General features: G+C 39.4%; 1 protein-coding gene across 1 annotated transcript in view; it reads left to right on the plus strand.

The window, feature by feature from the left end:
* Window positions 1-18,984, plus strand: part of ADAMTS12 (ADAM metallopeptidase with thrombospondin type 1 motif 12) — a 157,346-nt gene that overhangs the window by 75,157 nt on the left and 63,205 nt on the right. Inside the window, exons 4-7 of the mRNA XM_054054706.1 lie at window positions 11,276-11,472; window positions 13,409-13,492; window positions 15,193-15,317; window positions 16,906-17,055. Coding sequence (XP_053910681.1) covers window positions 11,276-11,472; window positions 13,409-13,492; window positions 15,193-15,317; window positions 16,906-17,055 — 556 coding nt within the window. The remainder of the gene's footprint in view (window positions 1-11,275; window positions 11,473-13,408; window positions 13,493-15,192; window positions 15,318-16,905; window positions 17,056-18,984) is intronic.

Consider the following 18,984-nt stretch of genomic DNA (forward strand, 5'->3'; position numbering starts at 1 on the left):
TGTCTGGAAAGAGATTATTTGAAACATGTCACAGTTTAAGCTGTACCTTTTGAAAACTGAAGTAGAAACTATTATTTATTAGAAATGTGAATGTATTTTAGTAACTGAATCATAAAAATCCCTCCAAAATTCTAATCCAATGTGTAGAAAACAGTGAGGTGATTTTCTATAAGGTAGAGGCCCAGTGTACTTGTATTTCCCAACTGCAAAAAACTTCGCAAAATTACTATTTCTGATACTAATACTTGAGATGGAACGGACTGCTGTTGACTTCCAGAAGTCAATGGAGATAATGAAGAGCAAATGTGCTCAATGCTTTTAACATACTGTATTATTTGGAAGCTTGAGACAGTAAATTATTGTGGAAAATTGTTAAGTTTGTTTCTTTGTAGAGCCTATTTAAACAGTGAACCCTCCTCATGAAAGCAAGCTTTCTAAATTGAACGTGAAACTTCTTGGTTAGCTGTAAGAGACTACTCCAGAGCAGTTACTACTCAATAGCTGTTAGGGTTTTTTTTATAGAGACTCATTCTAGGTGGATGATGTTCATTCATGTTACCCAGTAGGATATCTGGAAGGGGGATGCGTGCAAAGGGCTTAGGGATAGTTTGAAAAGATAAAAGAGTCATAGTTGTGATGCAACTTAGAGGACCTATTTTGGTCCCTAATTATTTCTGAACTCTGTTCTGCCATCAGCAAGCTAATGTATGGATAAATGGGCCCTGTGCCAGTATGTAATTTGATGACCGTTCAGCTAGGATGTGGCAGGTTTCAGCTCAGCCTTTTGACCTGGAGTCATACCCTGAATTCCTGTAGTTTTGCAACACACATGTTACAAATGCAACTGACAAAATCTGCCACTTGAAAAGCAAAGTTAATGCTTCCCTTTGCTGAAGAATCTTGCTGTGATTCAACTTTTTATTCAGGAGAATATGGATAATTAATTCACAAAGTCAAAGAAAGTCTCACAGACACTTCTGTCTGCTTACTGGTTTTGACTGTTAAAAGTATCCAGAGCTTCTTGGAGGGTGAGCTAAGCAGCACTTTCTGAGCTTTCTTTGACCCCAAACCAGTCCATGAAGAGCAGAGGTGGCAAAGTCAAGTGTGCCAACATCTGAGAGAGTTGGCCCTAAAAATGATGTGAGGAGGTCAAGATGCCTTGGCTTGGTAATGGAAATTGCAGCTGAGCTGCAACCTTGCAGAGTTTTCAGCAAGGGGGGCTTGTTTGGCGTTGTGGGAAGAGATGCAGTCAGGGCAAGAGTTGCAGAAGAATCAAAGAACTTGGGACAAGCAGAGGACAGAGGTGGGTGAAATGGCTTTAGTTCAGCAGTCATACTTTTCACAGACAGTTGCAAACCAAATGGCTGAGACTCAATTCTTGATAACTCACAAGATTCTTTGTGAGGGTGAAGCTGTGGGCTGGAGCAGGGTTACAACTCACAGGAAGGCTGTTTTGGTCCTTTTTTGGGACCACCCAACGAGCTGGGTAAACACGGGAGGCTCAGTGGTGGCAGCTCGCTCTGCAGCCTGTATGTTCTTACTGCTGACTCCTTATCTTTCCAGGAGATGAGACAGGAGCAGCTGATCCCAGCTGGTTCTGTACTGACCGATTGCAAGCACAGGGAGATGCAAGTGGCTAGTTTTGCTGTATATACTGAGAGGAAATGGTAAGCCAGAGAGGAATTCCTGTGGCATCCAGGTCAACTCTTTCATGACCTAGAGGAGGCTCTTAAACAACACCTTACATTTGTCATTATGCATGGGGGAGCAAAGTAGTGCTGGGCATATTGGTTTTGTAGTGATGGTAACAATACAGGGAGGATTTTGTGAATGGTATTTATGTGGCGAGTCCTTCTACAGTTGTTGCAAGGATGCAAAAGCTAATATGGGCATCTTGGATGTATGGAGCAGCATTCCATCCTCTGCATGATGGTGAGGGAAAATCTCAAGGTGTTTGCAGACAGAAAAAAAGGTCTGTTTTTCTCCCCCAAGAGGAATCCCAAACTCTCCCCTTTTGTTCTGCGGCTGTTTATCCATGGTCAAACCAGAGGAAGCTTATACCCTGATTGGAGAATGGACCAGAATGAAAGGAAGCAGATTTTTATGGACCAGAGGATAGAATTATGCTGACATACATGCCGCTTTCCTGTACTCAAGCTCATGGTTCTGTTGGAAAACAGAAGAAAGTTGATGACGTGATTGAGAGCTGCCCTGCAGAGAAGGACTTGGGGGTGCTCATCAATGAGAAGCTCGACATGAGCCGGCAGTGTGCACTTGCAGCCCAGAAGGCCAACTGTGTCCTGGGCTGCATCAAAAGAAGCGTGGCCAGCAGGGTGAGGGAGGTGATTCTGCCTCTCTATTCCTCTCTTGTAAGGAATCTTGTAAGATCTCATCTGGAATACTGTGAACAGTTCTGGAATCCTCAGCATAAGAAGGAGATGGGACTGTTGGAATGGATCCAGAGGAGGGCTACAAAGATGATCAGAGGGCTGGAGCACTTTCCATATGAGGACAGGCTGAGAGAGTTGGGCTTGTTCAGCCTGGAAAAGAGAAGGCTCCAAGGAGATGTTATAGTGACCTTCTGGTACCTGAAAGGGGCTACAGGAAAGCTGGAGAGGGGCTATTCATAAAGGCTTGTGGTGACAGGACAAGGGGGCATGGGTGTAAACTGGAGAGAGGCAGATTTAGACTGGACACCAGGAAGAATTTCTTCACCATGAGAGTGGTGAGACACCGGAGCAGGTTGCCCAGGGAAGTTGTGGGTGCCCCATCCCTGGAGGTGTTCCAGGTCAGGTTGGATGGGGCCTTGGGCAACGTGATCTAGTGGGATGTCACTGCCCATGGCAGGGGGGTTGGAACTGGATGATCTTTATGATGCCTTCCAACCCTAACTGTTCTATGATTCTGTGATTCTAGAAAGTGTTTCTTAAATTCAGGACTTCAATCTGTACCATGTAGAATTCGATGTCTGATAAAAAAAGCCTTTCTGAAGTAAAATGTTTGCATAGGCAAATGCACCAGTTTACTTATAACCTCTGAATCGAATGTGTTTATTCTCAGTCATTCTCTCTTGCAGAGAGGGCTGATACTCTTCAGTTTTAGATTCAGTTAGTATTATGGATTTAAATATGTAAATGTGGGTATGTAAGCTGCCTTAATGGCTTTTTTCCAAGTGGAGTGGCTGTCATCAGTCCCTATGGCACAGTACCAAGCCTTCCAGTGGCTACGCAAGCTGATTATAGCCCAGGAGGTGAAGGCCTCTTTCAGCCGTCTGTCACGTTCCTGTGGTGACTGGCTTCAGTCTACACAGCTTGAAAACCACATTGCTGTCTTGTCCCAACCACACGCAGAGAACAAACCTTCCATCTAAATCACTCACACTGCCCAAATCCTTAGGGTTACAATCCTTTGTAGTCCTTTCCTGTCCTTTTCCTCTTCCAGCATAATTTTGCTTTTTTCTGGAACCTTTCCTTGCATTGATATTCACCTTCTACCATTCCTGTGTTCTCACCTATTGGCATTAGGGCAGCTTTCAAGGAATGCCTGCTGTGGAAGTTACTTGGGTAACTTTAGGTAACTAATGGACACTCCAGAGACCTCTGCTGCTGTTTTCTGGGTCCTGTTGGTTCATAACTTGTCTTCTTGTCCATGTGTCCAAGAAGCTCCACAAAACACTTAATCATTTCTGAGCTTCAGTGCTTTCTGTCACTGCTGAATTGTGTAGTGCCTGCACAAACTTACCTGCAGCTTGCAGGCTTAGGGAATAGAATCACAGAATCGTTTCAGTTGGAAAAGGCCCTTAAGATCATCAAGTTCAACCCTAAACCTAGCACTAAGTCCCATGAAACCATGTCTCAAAGTGCCACATCTATGCATCTTTCAAATAACTCTAGGGATGGTGTCTCCACCATTTCCCTAGGCAGCCTGTTCCAATGCTTACTCTGCCTCCTACTGCTGAATTGGACTCAAGGGGATCAAACCACAACAATGCAACAATGTGTAACCACTTGAGCCTTTCTAGAGCATGGTCAACAATTACTGCTGTGCTTTCCCTGCTCAATCATAGAATTACTGAATCATTTAGGTTGGAAAAGACTGTTAAGTTTATTGAGTCCTAGCACTGCCAATTTCACCATTAAATCATGTCTCCAAGCACCACATCTACACATATTTTAAATACCTCCAGGTGTGGTGATTCTGCTGCATCCGTGGTCAGCCTGTTCCAATGCTTGACAACCCTTTTGGTGAAAAAAATTTTCCTAATATCCAGTCTAAACCTTCCCTTGCACAACTCAAGGCCATTTCTCCTCTTCCTGTACTTGTTACTTAGGAGAAGAGAACAACAGCCACCTCACTACAACCTCCTTTCAGGTAGCTCTGGAGAGCGATAAGGTCTTCCCTCAGCCTCATATTCTCCAGGCTAAACAGCCCCTGTTCCCTCAGTGGCTCCTCATAAGACTTGTGCTCCATACCCTAACCAGCTTTGTTGCTCTTCTTTGGACACGGTTCAGCACTTCAGTGTCTTCCTTGTTGTAAGTAAGATCCTTGTAGCCTTTTAGCCTTTTTCTTATTCTGGACCAAAGCGTGTTGGTGATCTCTGGTCACCAGCATGTAGCCCAATGTTTTTTCTTCATTATATTGTAGATGAAATTTATGGAACATCAATAGAACTTCTTTGGAGTATGATTGAGGAGGTTCTGGATACTATTTGGTTAACCTTGCAGGAAAGGGCAATGCAGACAACTACTTCAAGATGCCACTTTCAGTTATTTGCATTCATTTTGTGCAAATGCTTTTTCATATGGATATGTAAAACGAACAAAAGTTGCTATTAGAGCCCATATGTTTAAATTCTCATTTGCATGGTAATGGCTGTCCAAAACTGCATTTCTTACTTATTCTTAGGTCAATTTGTTCCTCAATTGTTTGGTAACAGACATTAAGGCATAGGCATCATTTATTGGGAATTTGTAAATTGAAAATTTGTCTTAGAGTGAGATGTGTTCTTTTTTGGAAGATACCTGTTTTTCATCAAAGGAAAACAGAATTGTGCTGCAAGTTAAATTGTTTTCAGATGCCATTTTATCTAGTGCTAGATTAATTCATAAAAAAGACACCTTGGTCTTCTAATCCATCACATTAATGTTTTCTCCAAAATAAGAGGAACCAGCCACTGAAGTCACCGATTAATGAGCATAGAAAGTTCAAATGACTCCTAGGAAAGCATTTTATGCAGCTTTAATTTTTTATTTGCCATTATTGACTTGGGTTTAATCCCTGGGAAAAATATACCATTCAGGCACAGGGAAAATCATAGTTGCAATATGTAGCTCCAGACATATCTGCTTCCTACAATGTTGTTCTCTGTGTACATCCTGATGCCAGTGTCCAGGAACATTTATCATTCCATCCTTCCAGCCTAAGTGATGATAAGCAGCAGATGCAGTCAGCAGCAATATCTGATTAAGTGCATCGGTCAACACAGGTCCAATTTTAACTTCATTCTGCATTAGAGTGTTGTGACTCCACTGTTTGATACTTCATATTTTTGATAGAAGGGATATTAAAAGTTAAACAAAGCTTGTGAAGTTGTAAGTTTGGTTTCTCTGTGCTTGTTTTTGTTGAGACTTGGGGATTGACAGCATGGGGAAGTACATGATTAGGTAGCTGTAGTAGTTTCCTTTGTGAACATTGCTTTACACTCAGTATTTGTGTGATTTAGCTTAGCCTGTTTCAGAAATGTTTACTAGAAGTGTTAGTTTGGTTATCTGTTCTGTTTTAAATTTACATCTTTTCTTCCTTGTTTTGCAACAGTTTTTCCATATAGCATGTGAGCCCTTACTTTCACATTGTCAGCATCCAGGTTCAGTTTTGTTACGGATATTTGTAACCAGGATTGTATATATAAGATGATATGTGTACAAAATTTCTAGTGTATTTGCTTCCACTGACCTTTTTTAGATGGCTGCCCTATTTATTTCAGTACACATAGTTAGGGCTGGGGAAGAGATTCACTCACTGTCTTTGAGTTTTCTAAGTAATTTGTAAGTTCTTGCGGTAAAACAGCTATTAAGAGTTCTCTCCTCCTTCATTAGTGAAAGAGGAGAAGGTGAACCCCTTTTTTATCCACAAGCTGTCCTGGGAAATCCCAAATTCTTTATTAGGTCTAGTCTCAAAAAAATACAAAACCAGAAAACTGTGTTGATTTCTTCTGCCTTACTGTCCTTTAAATTTTTATTAGCTGAATCACTCCTCAGCCTTTCCTCTATTTAGTCTATGGTTGGACTTGTGTATACTTTTTAATGCTAGGTTAATATTATTAGTGATGATTTTGTGTGTTTATTCATATCCTCTTTTACAGTGTCCCTGTTTTGGCAGTTTATTGAACTCTTGAAGAACTCACCCCAAAACTATAGTATTTCTGTTACTTCTTAAACTAAAGGTACATCTTAGAACAAAGACAAAGTGAAGATTATCGGAAAATTAATAATGTAGCAAGTCACGAACAGTGTGGGATCCCTAGCATCATTTGTATCTCATGTCTGGAGATGAAGCGTTTTGACTGAAAATGATACAGATTGGTAAAAATTAAAGAGCTCTTGCGTAAAGAGAAAGAAGATGAGGATAGAAAGTGAAGACATGAATCAATACTACTATATTTTGTGTGACAGCCTACAGTCATAGGTGACATTCTTCTCTTGTGGGATTTTCCAGACATTTTCACCTTTCTTCTTCAAAGCCCCGTGTATCTGTAGAGGTGCTGAAAGGTGTCTCTGTGCAGTTAGCACCTTCAGATTCCCTTGTGTTGCACTGTGTATGCTGCACTCTTGTTTGAGCAACTTCTGAGGGAAACAAAAGCACAAGAAGATCCTTTGATATGGAAATCTCACATAATACCTTTAAGTGAGGTGAGTCATATTTACTCTTTAAGGAAATCTTCGGGGGAAATAAGCAGAAATTATCAAAAAACCCTGATCAGGCAACATTTTGAATGCATGAATTATTCAAAGTTAAGAAGAACTTGAATATATTTTGTAGTGAGATTATCAATATTACTTCCTAAAGATTAGAAAGCTCTTTCTTAATAGGAATTGGCAGAAGAACACTGTAGTTCTATTGTCACCTAATGAAAAATGAATTGATTTGCTAAAAGAGAGAATATGTATCTTTTGTTTCCTACATAGAAGCAATGCAGCTTCAACCTACACTGGAAAAGTTTGTGTTGTACAGTTTTTTCATGTGTAGTTGAGGCTTAAAGTTAACTTAAAATCATTCCTTGTAGCTGAGAGTTAAGGGTCATATATGTTGTTCAATTAGTCAGGTAGGATTTGTATGGACAATTTCAGGGGACATTTCTATTTTTTCCCTAACAACTATTTGGCTTTTGATTTAGAGAAACAATACTTTTGATGAAATTTGTCAGCCATTTCTAACTTGAAGTTGACGAAATGTTGTAGTCTAAACCATTTCTCGTGGATATGCAATGATAAGGCTGGATAACACATATGACACATATGAATGTTGTATATTGACTCATTTGAGTGAATCAGGTTTTCTAATAAAAAACCTTACATCTGCAAAATTATCTCAAAAAAGTAGATAGAAACTTCTGAGTGTGGCTGCTTGAATTTCATGCAGTTTGTTAGCTGAATCTCTTATCAGCCTTGTTTTTATTTAGTCTTGGCATTATCTGTTTAGCACTACCTTTGTTCCTGTTCTAAAAGACTCTAGCACTATACCTACCTCTGATAGATCTGTTTTTCAAAAATTCATAGAAACCCTCAGGGTTCAAGTACCCGCTTTCTCTCTTCTGCTGCTGGTGGAGTGTGGTCTACTCAGCAGTTATAATGGAAGAGTGTGAGGAGATGAGCTTTACTCAAACAGCACTGTCTGTTAGTAGATCTCAGACTATCCATTGATTCTTGAGTGTTCCTGGACTGGTGGGTGTCTGGTCAAGTTTTCCATTGCTGGACAACAGAGCATCTGGAATTTGTCAGGAAATCTGAGCTTGCATGCAACAATTTGCTGATTTAAGTTTAAATCAAGGTGAAGTTATTTTACTTAAGAATGATAAGCATGGGAAAGCGATCCTTTGGAGAGACTTAAAAGCAGAAGTAGAACTCTACCTTATAGCTGCCTCTATGTTAATGCAGCTCCAAATGGTTCTTTGCTTCATCTAACTAGAAAAGCAGCCAGGAGCCTGAGAATCCAGTCCTTATATGGCAGGCACCCTAGCTCTAGTTTTACTCCCAGCCTTGGGTGGATTGGTCACTGGGTAGTGTTGTCTGCAGCATCCTCTTGCTACTGGGCATTAATTTTCACAACTTGGATCTCTTCTGAGGTTTTCCTGTGGAACCTAGCCTCATGCTTAACCAGGACTCCACACTTTTCCATGAGTGTTGTTCACTGTTGCAGTCGGGATCACTCTAAACATTTTTACCTCCAGAGCCATAACCTATCTAGGCAATAAATAAAGGTCTTTGCTAGATGTTATTGCAACGCCTGACAGCTGGCATGATATTTTATTTGCCTGTTAACAAGCAGCAATCTGAACAGAGTTTTTTGTTCAGATAGCTGTGGGGAAGGTTTTTTCTCAGCACAAAATGCCTGAAATGTAGATACTGAGAATGGTTCTTCACTGAAAACCATGCAAATGTACAAAAGGGACTAATGAATGCAGATCATAAATAGCCCCTGACAGAGGCAACTATTGCAGTAACTCAACAAAAGTTGAGGAAGTCATCAGGACAGATCCTGCAGCAGGGGTTAGGGTAGAGGCTATTGCAGTTATAACCCATTTCCCTTCTCTTAAAAAACAACCCCTCATACTCCAAAGAAACAATACCAGGTAAACCATCCACCTTCTTTTCTTTATCTTTGGTCAGAAAATTTGTTCTTTCATGTAGACAAGAAGATATTTTTCCATGCAGGTCATTCTTCATGATTTAGACACAAAAATGTATGGAAGATAACATTCTTTATTGGCTAAATTTTGTTCACTGTTTTGCATACCTATAGGACAGAGTCTGTTTATGTGGGTGCATGGGATGACCCTGTCAAGTGATTTGAGTCAGTAATCACAAAGGAAATGTATATCCTTGGGCGTTTTATGATGACAGTGTATGGTTAGTTAAAATTAGAAGCTTACATTTTTATTGGAATCAATTTACGTCTTTTCAAAGTTTTCTTACAGACAGTTATTTTTTATGCTGTTTGCCTTGTCAAGCAGGTAAAAAATCTCATGCCTTTGTCCTTCACGAGTAGTACTTTCAGCATATTTTAAAAGGCAAATGCCAATTCATGCAAACGCAAAATTACTTGCAACGTTTTATTTTATTTATTATATTCTAAATCTCCAATATAGAATACATTACATTCTGTCTACTGTATTAATTCAGCTTCATAAAAGGTGGCCCAGGGAGGCATAGGTTTCCATCTAGTAGAGTGAGCCTGGCTGGGTTAGGTTTGTAGGTTTGTGTGCTTACTAGTGGTACGTGCCTGATACTGGCTGAAATACTGAACTGGTACCATGATGCAATGCTGACTGGTCATAGTGTGTATCAGCTAACGGAACTGTGCGCTTGTGCATTGCAGCTCCGCTCTACAAGTCCAGTGGGGCTATTGTGGTTTTGATTATTAATCATAGAATGATGTGAGGGTTTGGCTCGGAAGGGACCTTAAAGATCATCTCATTCCAAATCCTCTGACGTGGACAGGGACACCTTCCACTAGACCAGGTTGCTCAATGCCCCATCCAGCCCAGCCTCGAACACCTCCAGGGATGTATTAATGTAGCATATTTCACATAACTGTTGTCAGTACCAGCATTTCTTGCTCTAGGCATCTTTAAGACTGACTTCAGAGAACTGATTTCTAAAAACCTGTGCATCTTCTTTTCTACATATATGATAAACCAAGATACTACTCATCTTTTATACTGGGAGATGCATTATTCACATAATTAATTGTCCAGTGGCACCACATTTTATGGACACGTGAGGCACTGCGGTACATTATAACTGAACTTAGGTCTTCTTAAGGGCAAACAACATACTCACAACACAACAGACCTTCTGCTGGCATGACCACAAGATTTGGGACCTATCTGCCGGGTCATCCGTTCTTCAAGGTAAGAGTAGTCTGGGTTACAGATCCTCAATACTTAGTAGTGCTGGGAGATGGAAGAAATACTCAATAGTCATGGGGCTTATAGTGGACAGACTGTAAGGACTTTGAGGAAGAAGCTGTCTTTCTAGCCTGTGAATTTGCTCCATGTGGAATAAGGGCATCCTTTTCTGTGAATGAGACGCCAACGGAGTGTCACAGTATCTGTAATAGCAACAAGTGCTCATGATTCTTCCTAAGACTCAGAGAATCTGAGCACCATAGAAGTGTTTCTGTGGCTTCTAGTTGGAAAAATGCCACCATTTGCTGTCAAACTGGCATCTCAACACTTCTTTGGCAGGCCTAAGAGGTATTTACATTCCCAGTATTTCCCTAGGTACACAGTCGGCTGGTGTTCTAAGCTAGAATGAGTGGAGAATAATTACTCCCACTGAGTGCAGTACAAGGCTGCTAGCAACTCTACAGTGAAAACATGCCATCCCAAAAAGATCTTGATGTACAAATCCCAAAATTATACTGGAAGTGCTGAGCACATCTTGACTATCAGTCAGACAGGATGATTGCAGCTGAGGAGCCTGCAGCCGTGCCTGCTTTTAGACGACACCTACTGGTCAAGTGTTCCTGCTCCAGGGTGGATGTTTTCCATGGGTGGATTTGTTTCCACAGAACAAATGGTTCATGGATGTGCCAGGGCTCTGGGCTTAGCGTGCCACCCTACCTAGTGTAAGAGCTACTTGTAGAGAAAGCATATGCCTTCTCTTAAATTGTAAATGGTGTAATTATTAAGTTTTAAGCTAAACTGCAGAAGACAAATTCCTTGAAAATGCCATTCCCAATCCAATTTTTTAGCTTGACTCTGTTTTGCACCTTAATGCCTGGTGGATGAGTAGGGGTAACTTTTGGATGCATATTTAATCCATCTTGAAGGGTATTCAGAACTTTACTGGGCAGGGCTCTCAGCAGGCTGGTGTCACTTTGGAGTTGGTCCTGCATGGGGTCAGGTAGGTGACAGCTGGAAGTCTCTTCCAACCTATATCATCCTTTGATTCTGCGATGTTTATGGTCTGTCTGCAAGTATTACAGCCATATACTTCAAATCAAGCTTAAAACCAATTTGGAGTCAGTATTGCTTCTTACTCCTTACTTACAGATACCCTCAGCTTCTTCAAACAACAGCAGCATCGGAGGCAGAGGTGGGAACAAAATCGTATGGCTGTCAGAAAGGTTTCTCGGCGCTCTGTCAGCAAAGAACGATGGGTGGAGACGCTTGTGGTTGCAGACAGTAAGATGGTTGAGCATCATGGAAGTGATCATGTGGAATCATATATCCTCACTATAATGAATATGGTATGTAGAGTATTTTGTTTTTCTAGATAGATGAAAGAAACAAATTTTAACTTAATTATGTTATTGATCGCCTTGAAGCAAATGTGTAACGTAGTTCACTAAAAGAAATGGAATTTGACCCATTTAAAGCTTTATATTTTAAACCATTTTTTCCTTACATGTTGCATAGGTGTCATTTTTGTCTATATTTTAAGCGAGAGAAGTCTTCTAGCACTAATTTTCTTTTCATGGAAGTTCCCTGTCTCCTCTACTGCTTATTGAAGATTTCAGGTTGGTACCTACAGCAACAGAGGCAGCCTCTACAGTTTTAAGTCTGTAGGTTCTTTCCTGTATCTGTGGATGAGAAAGGAACACAGGAGCCCACTGAGAATTGTACTAACTTAGCAAGAGCTAGAATATCAGTGTGTTACTCTTTGGTCACAAATCTAAAGGGTATCATATGAGCCACTATGAGGAAAGTTAGCTCTGTCCCTGTTAAAACCACTACAGCTGTTTTTTCCAGATGAGTATCCTGTTCTCTGATACAAAGTCAAAAAAAAAAAAAAAGTTTAACTTTTGATGTGTTCCTCTGTGGCAAGTTTCAAAATGTAAGTTGACCTGGGAAAAGCAATAGCATTCCCTAAGGCTACCTACGGATATGTCTTATGCTGTTATCTGTATCATAGTAGAAATTGACCTTGGAGAGTCTATTGAGGATGTTTTCTATGTTCTTATCATGACACGCATGTAATATATGTGAAATTAATCATAGTGTAATTCTAGCCGCAGTAACCAGTCTGTCGCTTATGTTTATACAGTATGTTCTCAACTGTGCCCAAGTTATCTGACTAGCTACAGAGGCAGTGAGGCTGAATAAACAGACACAAAGCTGATTTGAGCACGTGAGGTATTATCCACACAGGGAAGAGAGGTGGAATAAAACCCTGCCATGATCACATTCAGGAACAAACAAGTCTTAACATTTTCTCTGCAGTTTGTACCTGAGATGATACGGTTACCCACAAGGATTCAATTTCCAGTCTAATACCTTGTAAAAAGACCCATTTCAAAATTAGACCGTTGTATTATAAAACGGAATTTCCACTTTATTCCAGTAATTTCTCCTTTAACAGTCTTCTGCAAAACAGTTTTGGCCCAAACACAATCCAGTTTATTTGACTTTCTTGTGATGTATGACATAGCTCACATATAGATGACCACCTTCTGTCCCTTTTCTCCTGCCTAATTCAACATTGTGATGACATTTGTCAGATGTTATTTGTGTCAAATTTTTTCTGAGTTCCGTTCCCGCTTGTTTTTTGATGTGGGTATTTTTAAATGGTTTAATTATCCTTACTTTTTTATTGATAAGCTTTTCTGTGCTGTGAGAACAGAAAAGTATCCATCTTTTAAGTGATTTCTGTCTGCCTAGCATTGACTTCTTTTTCCTTCATTGTAGCAGGAGCTGTTTCCTAAGAAATCAAAACAGTACAATTTTGATATGCACTTTCCTTTGCACCCTGAGTGGACCTCTCCATCAGTGTCATGTGACTCTAGATCTTATGTTCTTTATTGCTAGTTTTTTTTTGAGAACTCTGCATTGGCTGAGCTGACAGTGAAAGGAGCCAGCTCCTTCATATCTCTGTAAGGGAAGGAGCCAGCTCCTGCATATCTCTGTAAGGGAAATGGGTGTAAAATTCTTGTGTGCACACTTTTGCTCTTTAGATTCCATATCCTGTATCATTGCTCATTTGGCAGAGCTGCCCTTTGCAGAAGTTCTAACATCTGTTGCATTTTGGTAAACTTTTAGTGAAGTGCATTCAGGATTTAAAAACCAAAACAACACCCCCACCGTCCACCCCAAGATGAGCAGTGTGGTTGAAGTAAATGTGTTTTGTCTCTAAAGTCCTGTTCTGCTCTAGAGGAATCAATCTTATACCTCCTGGCTCTTGCATAGGTCACAGGGTTGTTCCATGATCCAAGCATTGGCAATGCAATTCACATTGTGCTGGTCCGGCTTATTCTCTTTGAGGAGGAGGAGGTAAGGTTTTTGTTTTCCTCCAAATGTCATTTATGAAATTGGGAGTTCAATGCATTGAGCTATAATTATGGATAGGAGGGTTTATTTGCTTAAAATATGTGTTCATGTTAATGTGTTTTTCTATTAATCTTGGCATGTCTGCTTTTAGAATGAATATTGCCCTGGATAGAAAAGTAATTAGCTCATGGTGTCAGGTATTTCTGTATAAAATCACCAAGGAAAATGTAATTAAAATAGGTAAATTAGGAATGGGGAAATGGAATTTCCCCCATCTCAAAAGAAAATGGGATGCCAAGGAAGACTAGATGAGAAAAAGAAATTAATGTATGTGTCATTGTTCAAAACCTAATTTCCTAGCATTACTTGAAGTGTATTTAAAAAGTATAATGCTAGAGTATTTGCAGGTCTCTAAAGAAGTAAATCTGCTATTGTGCAGCTCCAACATGGATTTTTCTTTCAGATCTCTTTCAAAACTCAAAAATGAGGGCTAAGTCAATGCTAATTTAGTGAACTAGCTATATGTTGGTAGATCCTGATGTCTCTCACTCAGAAGTGTATTGTGACATGCCTAAGTACAAATCCTCATTTTATAGTTATTTTTGAAACACTCTGAGTGACATAGCCTGCTCTGACTGCAGGAGCACGTTAAGGGGTTTTTTTCATTGGCTTATAGTTTATGACCAGAAGCCAGATGGTCCCAATACTATTGAAGGCAATAAAGCAAGCTGTAGGGACAGGCTATGTCTTCTGAAGTAATTGTTAGGACAGAGTCTATTCTAATAGATCTCGGTGTAAGAATAGAATATGCAGGCCAAAAACTGTAGTTCTCATCTAAGATAACAAGGAGGATCTGAAGTCCGTACTGATCTCCAGTAAGGTTCACTTGCTGAATTTCTGTGGCTGTTTTGAAAATGAACCATTCCTATTCCTATTCATTTAAGCACGGCAATATTGGAAGCAATGGTGCTGAATAGCTTTCAAATTTTGCTTTTAAGTTGCCCAGAAATTACTATCTAGTAAAAAAGTTATTTAGAAACTTTCCAAAGAAGTTTAAAATTTAGATAGTGTGAACTAGTACTGTGAACAGTGTATGCCCAAGAACATAAATGAGATAATACGGTTTTGAATGAATTTATTTTGCACACTTTGTGTTTCTGAAGAAATTTCAGTAACTTGCATGTATACTATTTAACAATAACATGAGGAAGAAACATTTATGACTACATTGTCTCTCTTTGGGATTGAAAATTATTGTGAAAGAAATACACCCTTTGAAGCATAGTTTTCCCTAAGCATGGAATTGTTCACATATCATTGAGCAACAAACTTCAGCATGAAGTCCCACAGCAATTTCTGTCTCCTCTGTAGAGGAAAACTTGCTTTCAAGAGAATATAAAATGTTTGTTTGAAGTTTTCAGTTCAGTATTGGATTTTATGCAGCTCACTTGCCAAAAAAAAATATGTACAGTTCTACACATAATTTTTCCATTAGTTGCACCAACTACAAAACTATCAAGATTTGAACTTAATATTCAAGATGTAGATAAATAGATGTTATTGTCTAATGATGTTTCTAGTCTTAAGCAAAACCATAACCAATTGCATTTCAGAGAATGCCCAGCTTCACAGCTATCATCACTGATGTGTTATTGCAATGCAGTGTGATCTTCACAGTAATATTGTCTTTCATTTCCCATTAGCAAGGCTTGAAGATAGTTCATCACGCTGATAAGACACTAGCCAGCTTCTGCAAATGGCAGAAGAGTGTCAATCCCAAGAATGACATCAACCCTACACACCATGATGTAGCTGTCCTTCTAACCAGGTATTACTGCAGTTCAGCAGCAGTAACTGACCTTTGTTTGCGTGCAGTTTTTTTCGTGATGGTGATTTTTTATAGGCTTATGTCATCATTTGCTTCCTCCTGCACAGAACCCAGTGAAATGGTCTGATGAAGGCATGCTGTTTCTAAAACACAGTGTTAATGCAAAAATAACCCAGTGCGAGTGTGCCTGACACCTATACAGGCAGAGAGTATGCACTATATTATAAAAACATGGTTAAAGTTAGATGTGCTGTACCTTTTAAAGGGATTGTTTTTCATTTCTTTCAAAGTACATATAACACTTTATGTATGCATGTGGGTGTTTTATTAGAGATGTGTCTAAGTCACGAAATTGAGGTCTGTGTGCCCCAAGAGATTAGCAATTTGCAGAGCTCAAGTTATTTTCCCTGCTTGATCCTATCATTTTGTGCTCAATCACTTCTCTAAACTTCTTAGAGGGAATATACCGAAACAATGTAGCATGGAGATGAACAACTCTATAATGAGAAATCCTAAAATAACATACCGGTACTTTTCAGAAAGGATAAGGATTTTGTAAACACAATAGCACTTATTTTTAAGCGTTCACCTGTGTCATTTTTAAGTATTATCTACTGGTTTAAAGAGACACAAAGTATTTTTTTGTGTGTGAGCAAAGGAGGCATAGAAAACAGAGGTATTGACTGAGGTTACACAGGTGATTTGTGGTAGGGTGTGAAACAGAACTTCTGACGTCCCATGGGAATGGATCTGATCTGCACACAACTGAGAGAAAAGATTGGGTCTAACGTGTGAAATAAAAGGCCCTAAGTTAAAGTCTGTTAGCCAAAAATATAATCAACACACAAAACCTCCTCAAATGTTACAGTAAAAAAGAGAGTCAATACATCTTAAAATACGAATGAAAATGAGAAATCTCACAATAATGCGTGGTTTACCTCTGCAAATAAACTGGCTTCCAAGAGTCTGCTTCAATGAAGTTGCAGGAATATTGTTGGGTAGCAACTCTGGCAGCCCTTCAGCAGCTGCAGATGCATCATACCTGACAGTACCACTATACAGGATTGAAGTTCCTGTTCTTCCTAGAAAATGTACCACTTACCCTAAGAGAAGACTCTCTCGTGGTGAGATGTTCCTGTTCAAAGGGCCTGGGATTCAGCTGTTCTGTCCTTAGCCTGCTGACTGAACTCGGAGTAGGAAAACCACCCTGACCCTCAGAGAGAATTTGTCTCATTCCCTCCTTTACAGGTTATAGACTTTGAAATCACCATCAAGCATGAATTAGAAAACTTGAGATGCGTAGCCAAACTACTGTCAGAGGTGGAGGTTTTGAAACTTTTTCTTACACAAGCTGACAATAGACATGTATTTAGGCACTGCAGATGTGTGAATATTGAGTAGAAGTTATAGCAGTATAATATGATAGGAGCAGAATAAGTGCATGTTGTTATGGCATATATGTTCGCTTTGGTTAAAATGCAAATTAGCACTGATGCGTTATGAGATGGAGACTTACCACGCAATGTAAATGACACTCTACAATTGTTTTTAAGCTTTTCAATGGCACCGCTCTTTTTTGTGATTCTAGAAAGGACATTTGTGCTGGCATGAATCGTCCATGTGAAACGTTAGGTTTGTCTCATCTGTCAGGCATGTGTCAACCTCACAGAAGTTGTAACATTAATGAAGATTCTGGCCTTCCATTGGCTTTCACCATTGCTCATGAACTTGGACACAGGTATAGTTGAAAGTGAAGAAGAACCTAGCTGAGTTTAATTTATTATTTGTATGTCAATATTTCAGTTGCCAGACAGAAACAAAACAAGGAGTAAGTTAATATTTCTATTATTAAAATCAAAACTGTGTTTGTTTTTTCTAAGCAAAGGATTAGGAAGGAGATTCTTAAGCATTTGACCCCTGTTTATATTTACAACTATTCAATCTAGCCCTTCTAACAGAATCTGCCAGAGCAGTATATAAGGATGAAATAATTAATCTACAGAGAAACTTCACTTAATCATGCTGTTTTTTCCAAGCATTTACTGAATTACTCTGCATTTACTCTAGATGATCTCCAAATCATCCCAGACAATTTACCTAAAACTTACCTGTTTCATTATATCAGGCAGACTAGCTAGAAGTCACATTTAATTCAAGCAGTAAAACTTCATGGAAATCTCAAATATTTGTTCTCATTTCTGACGAGCAAACAAATTCATTTTGGGGCATTTCCTATGAGGTGTTATCTTCTGTATATTAATATACCTATTCTGGATGCACTTAGGTCAAGTCAACTGAAATTCCTGGGCGTTCAGTTTTGGAAACGCCTAAATTTTTTATGATTGGCAGTTTTCACTTGAAACTGGATTTCTAAATATTTGCAGTTTCTAAGGGTGTTAAGATAGGTTACTTTGTTTATTAAACTCACCTGAAAAAAATAAATCTGATATTTGAATCTGTTTTAACACTGACCTGTACTCCAGTTTGGCTATGATGCCTGCAGATTTCAGCTGGACCATGTAGATTGGCTAGGTAACAGGCTTACAGCTGTATCTACAGTCACATTACTTTTTTATGCACCCAGTCACCAGCCAGGATGAAGTCTGTATTTCCTGATGGGATGTAATAACAATAACAACAATAACAGGATACAAATATAATTCAATATTAATCCCATCACCCATTAATTGGCCTTTCTTTATGAAACTCTCAATTGCCAGAAAGGAAATAGTATAAGTAATGGTGAAATAATTAGAGTTGTTTATGGGTGCTTGGGTTTAGTTACTTGGTCTCAAGAACTTTTTGCTGACAGAGAGGTTTTTCAGTAACACTTGTCGTCAGAAGAAGTTTCTTCCCCACAGAACTGAGTGTGACCTTCTCCTGGTCTAGTTTGGTAACTCAGTGTTCTTCAGATGCTGTGAGACAGAGTTCTGCTTTGCTTACCTTTGCAGGAGTGGTGCAGAGCCTTGCCCGTAAGAATTGTCTCCACAAAGAAAATTGAATACTGTATGGTTTGTTGTTAACATGAAACCATCTTTTCCTCAAGCAGGTTAGAGTACAAATGCTAAAAAGGTCAAATATGCACAATACAAGTCTGAAAGAATAGATGAATGAAAAATGAGAAGAAAGCTGTGCACCCTTTCATTATATGGATGCCAAAAGTTAACTCTTCACCATATTGTCCCTCTAGATGTTTACTGCCTCCTGTGTCAAAGGACTTTGTTCTTGGAAAAAAGCCTGTCAGCAAGGGGACATGCTTTTATACCTCAGATCCATTATTGCAGTTGATTCAGACTGAAGTCATGCCCTGCTTTTGGAACATTTGAGTCATGTACTGTTACATTTTCCAGAAACAAGGTCTTAAATGGTTTGAACTAACTTTGTCTGATCTATGACTGAATCACGACCTGAGTCAGTTTTCACTGCTCTTCCATACAAGGGCTTCTGCACCTTCAGATATTAACACTGTCAATGGGTGTCAACATCTTCATATGTCGGTATCTTTGTGAATTATTGTTTCAGGTAATCTCCATCACAATGAGATGACACGGAGGCTTGTATATTTAATCAGCTGAATCCCATGGAGTTTTTAATGCTTATAAGTTTAGCGTTTTTTTAATAAATCCAACCCAAACCATTCTCTGATTCTGTATCAGGGAATGCAGTG

This window comes from Cuculus canorus, chromosome Z (genome assembly GCF_017976375.1).
Source record: "Cuculus canorus isolate bCucCan1 chromosome Z, bCucCan1.pri, whole genome shotgun sequence".
Taxonomy (NCBI): Eukaryota; Metazoa; Chordata; class Aves; order Cuculiformes; family Cuculidae; genus Cuculus; species Cuculus canorus.